General features: G+C 59.0%; 1 protein-coding gene across 1 annotated transcript in view; it reads right to left on the bottom strand.

Moving 5' to 3' along the window:
* Positions 1-1,055: 1,055 nt before the first annotated feature.
* LOC117100958 (myosin-2 heavy chain-like) overlaps positions 1,056-1,180 on the bottom strand; it is a 3,529-nt gene continuing 3,404 nt past the window's right edge. Inside the window, exon 4 of the mRNA XM_033240798.1 lies at positions 1,056-1,161. Within this exon, the coding sequence (XP_033096689.1) occupies positions 1,056-1,161 (106 nt within the window). The remainder of the gene's footprint in view (positions 1,162-1,180) is intronic.

Here is a 1,180-nt window from a genome sequence, read left to right as displayed (position 1 = left end):
GGCACTTCGCACGCTTCCATCCATGTTCGGAAGGCGGTCTCGTGTCTCGTCGTCGACGCGTCCCTCACCACCGATGTCGGATCGACCACCAAACGGAAGAACGAGGCCATCGCGGCCCGTCTCTGATCGCGCCTATCCGGATTGGCCAACATCGACTCCAGCAGATTTCGGGACCACCTTTCCAGATCCCTGTGGTCGAACGTCTCTCGTTCCACGTTCGCCAGCTGCCGTCTGCGCTTTTCGAACGAGACGAGCTTCGCGACGTGCGCTATGCAACCGAGACTAACGGTCTTTGGAAGGGAAGCGTATCGGACACACGCTTCTGCGTACCTTATCTCCTTTTCGATTTCCACCCTCAGCTTGTCGGCGGCCGATCTCGCACGCCTGTCGACGCGCCTCGCGATCTCGAACTCGTCCTTCTCGGCGACTTCCGGTCTCGTAGACTGGTGAGAGTCGAGATGCGGGAATACTGGAGGCGCACCGCGGCAGATATCCTCCTCGTCTTCCGTACCTTCGTTCGCGATCGTCGTCACGAGATGGTGGCACTCCTCGTCCGTCTGCTCCTTCCTGCAGACGAAACACCGGTAACCGACGTTCGGACAACAACCGATGGGTAACGCCGGTAAGGTGCCCACGACGACCACGAACCTCCAGAGTGCCGACAGGCGCCTCGATATCACCGTCGAATGCTCGCTCGTCCAAGGGAACTGCACGTGTCGCGCGAGCACGGCGTCGAAGTCGGTCATGGTGCAGCACTCCGTCGTGACCGAATCCGTCCCTCGCAGAAGGTGTTCCGCTAGAACTAAGCATCTTGCGTAGAAGGGAACGACGTCGTCGTCTGTGCCGCTTCCGCACGCAGCTTCCAACCGTCGTTGCAGATCCACAGACAACTCCTGCAACGAATCGTCTTCGTCGTGGTCGTCATCCTCCTCCTGCTCACCTCCCTCGAATAATTCTAGACGGCGGTCGGCGTCGATCGCCCTCCTCCCTCGTGCCCACCTCGACCATCTCCTTCGCACGCGCACTTCGAGATTCCTCCATATTTCGAAAGACATTCAGAAAACGGAAGTAACGAGTTCGCGTCTCTCCCGCTCGCGTTCTTCGCAGTTAGGTACGATGTCGGCAAGCAGGATGCTTATGAGAAGCAGGAAGTTGTCGGAACTGGTTGCCGGGTCGTCAA

Source organism: Anneissia japonica, unplaced genomic scaffold, assembly GCF_011630105.1.
Source record: "Anneissia japonica isolate Jap-2015-1 unplaced genomic scaffold, ASM1163010v1 scaffold10988_len26997_cov161, whole genome shotgun sequence".
In the NCBI taxonomy this organism is placed as follows: domain Eukaryota; kingdom Metazoa; phylum Echinodermata; class Crinoidea; order Comatulida; family Comatulidae; genus Anneissia; species Anneissia japonica.
This window is presented reverse-complemented; position numbering and strand designations above follow the sequence as displayed.